A 1,400-nucleotide genomic window follows, 5' to 3' on the forward strand; every position below is an offset into this window, starting at 1 on the left:
TGCCTGAACAAACAGCAGCTAAAATCACCTTCTGATGTTTCAGCTGATGTCTGCCTGAACAAACAGCAGCTAAAATCACCTGATGTTTCGGCTGATGTCTGCCTGAACAAACAGCAGCTAAAAAAAAAACCTTCCTCTGATGTTTCGGCTGATGTCTGCCAGAACAAACAGCAGCTAAAGAGGAAAACAGACTCACCTTGAACTCGTCAGCAGACGCCATGTTGGCGCCGAGCATCCTGTCCCTCAGCATGGAGATGGGGTCGCTCTTGCTGCGAACCTCCTGGATCTCTTCACGAGTTCTGTAGCTGCAGAACACCAGAGGGTGAAACTAGAGAGCTGAATAACAGCCGAAATTTACTGAAGAAGCTGAAACTGAGTTGGTAACATTAAAACAAGAGGAACAGATGCTAACAAGAAGCTAAAGGTACCAAAACAGAAAGCAAAGGCAGAAAATTACAGGCTAAAAGTAGCCAAACAGATGATAAAATTACCAAAACAGAAGCTAAAAGAAGCAAAACAGAAGGTAAATGTAGTAAAATAAAGAATAAAAAAGCTAATAAGGGGCTAAAAGTAGCATAAAAGACAGCAGCACAGTCAGTAGCTGAAGCAGATTTGAGATAAAACATCTGTATTTATTTCTGTTTTTTTATTTTAAATAAAAAATTGTTTTAAATGTTTCAGAAACTTAACTTCACTGAACGAGCCGAACGTTCTCACCATTAAACAGCTAAAATAATAATTAGATTATAAAACAGCTACAGAGGAACGCTGACTCAGCGCTCACACAATAACAAAAAGGTTTCTGCTGAGTCATCATAAAGACGAACAGGTGAAGGTCCAGGTGACTCACCTGACGCCCGGGTCACTCATGCTGTGTCCGTGGTAACGGTACGTCTGCAGCTCCATCAGGATGGGACCCTGAAACACAGCAGGTCAACGCAGTGCATCATGGGAAATAACCAGCGCCTGCTCAGAGGAGCCACTCCGAGTCCTTCCAAACCCTGATGAGTCAGCGTTTTTCACCATGACTCGTGGTTTCTGAGGCTKCTGATGGTTTCATGTCAAAAACCGCTCAGGTTTTAAATAAAACAGTAAAATAAATTTAAATTAAATATGAATAAATAATCGTAGCTCTGCAAGTTTCAGTCACAAGCAAAGAGCAGCTAAAACAACATGACAGTAGCTAAAATTATCATTCAGTGTAATGTAGCTGAAACTGATCCTGACAGCAGGGCTGGGCCACACGGCCTAAAACCAATATCACCATTTAATGACCAGTTCACCTCGATAACAATAAATACACGATAACTCTTACCACCACACACAAGTACACAGTGTAGTATAGTAATAATACTATAATACACTGTGTCCATGTTCTTAGTCAAAGTACACAGTTGTGT

General features: G+C 41.1%; 1 protein-coding gene across 2 annotated transcripts in view; it reads right to left on the bottom strand.

Annotated features, from left to right (window-relative positions):
* The window catches only part of LOC106531840 (pyruvate dehydrogenase E1 subunit alpha 1), a gene marked incomplete in the record, with an annotated part of 12,461 nt that overhangs the window by 1,845 nt on the left and 9,216 nt on the right, over nucleotides 1-1,400 (bottom strand). For both annotated transcript variants that reach the window (XM_014027772.1, XM_014027773.1), the window contains 2 exon segments: nucleotides 197-305; nucleotides 851-918. In XM_014027772.1, coding sequence (XP_013883226.1) covers nucleotides 197-305; nucleotides 851-918 — 177 coding nt within the window.

This window comes from Austrofundulus limnaeus, unplaced genomic scaffold (assembly GCF_001266775.1).
Source record: "Austrofundulus limnaeus strain Quisiro unplaced genomic scaffold, Austrofundulus_limnaeus-1.0 Scaffold681, whole genome shotgun sequence".
NCBI classification, from domain to species: Eukaryota; Metazoa; Chordata; class Actinopteri; order Cyprinodontiformes; family Rivulidae; genus Austrofundulus; species Austrofundulus limnaeus.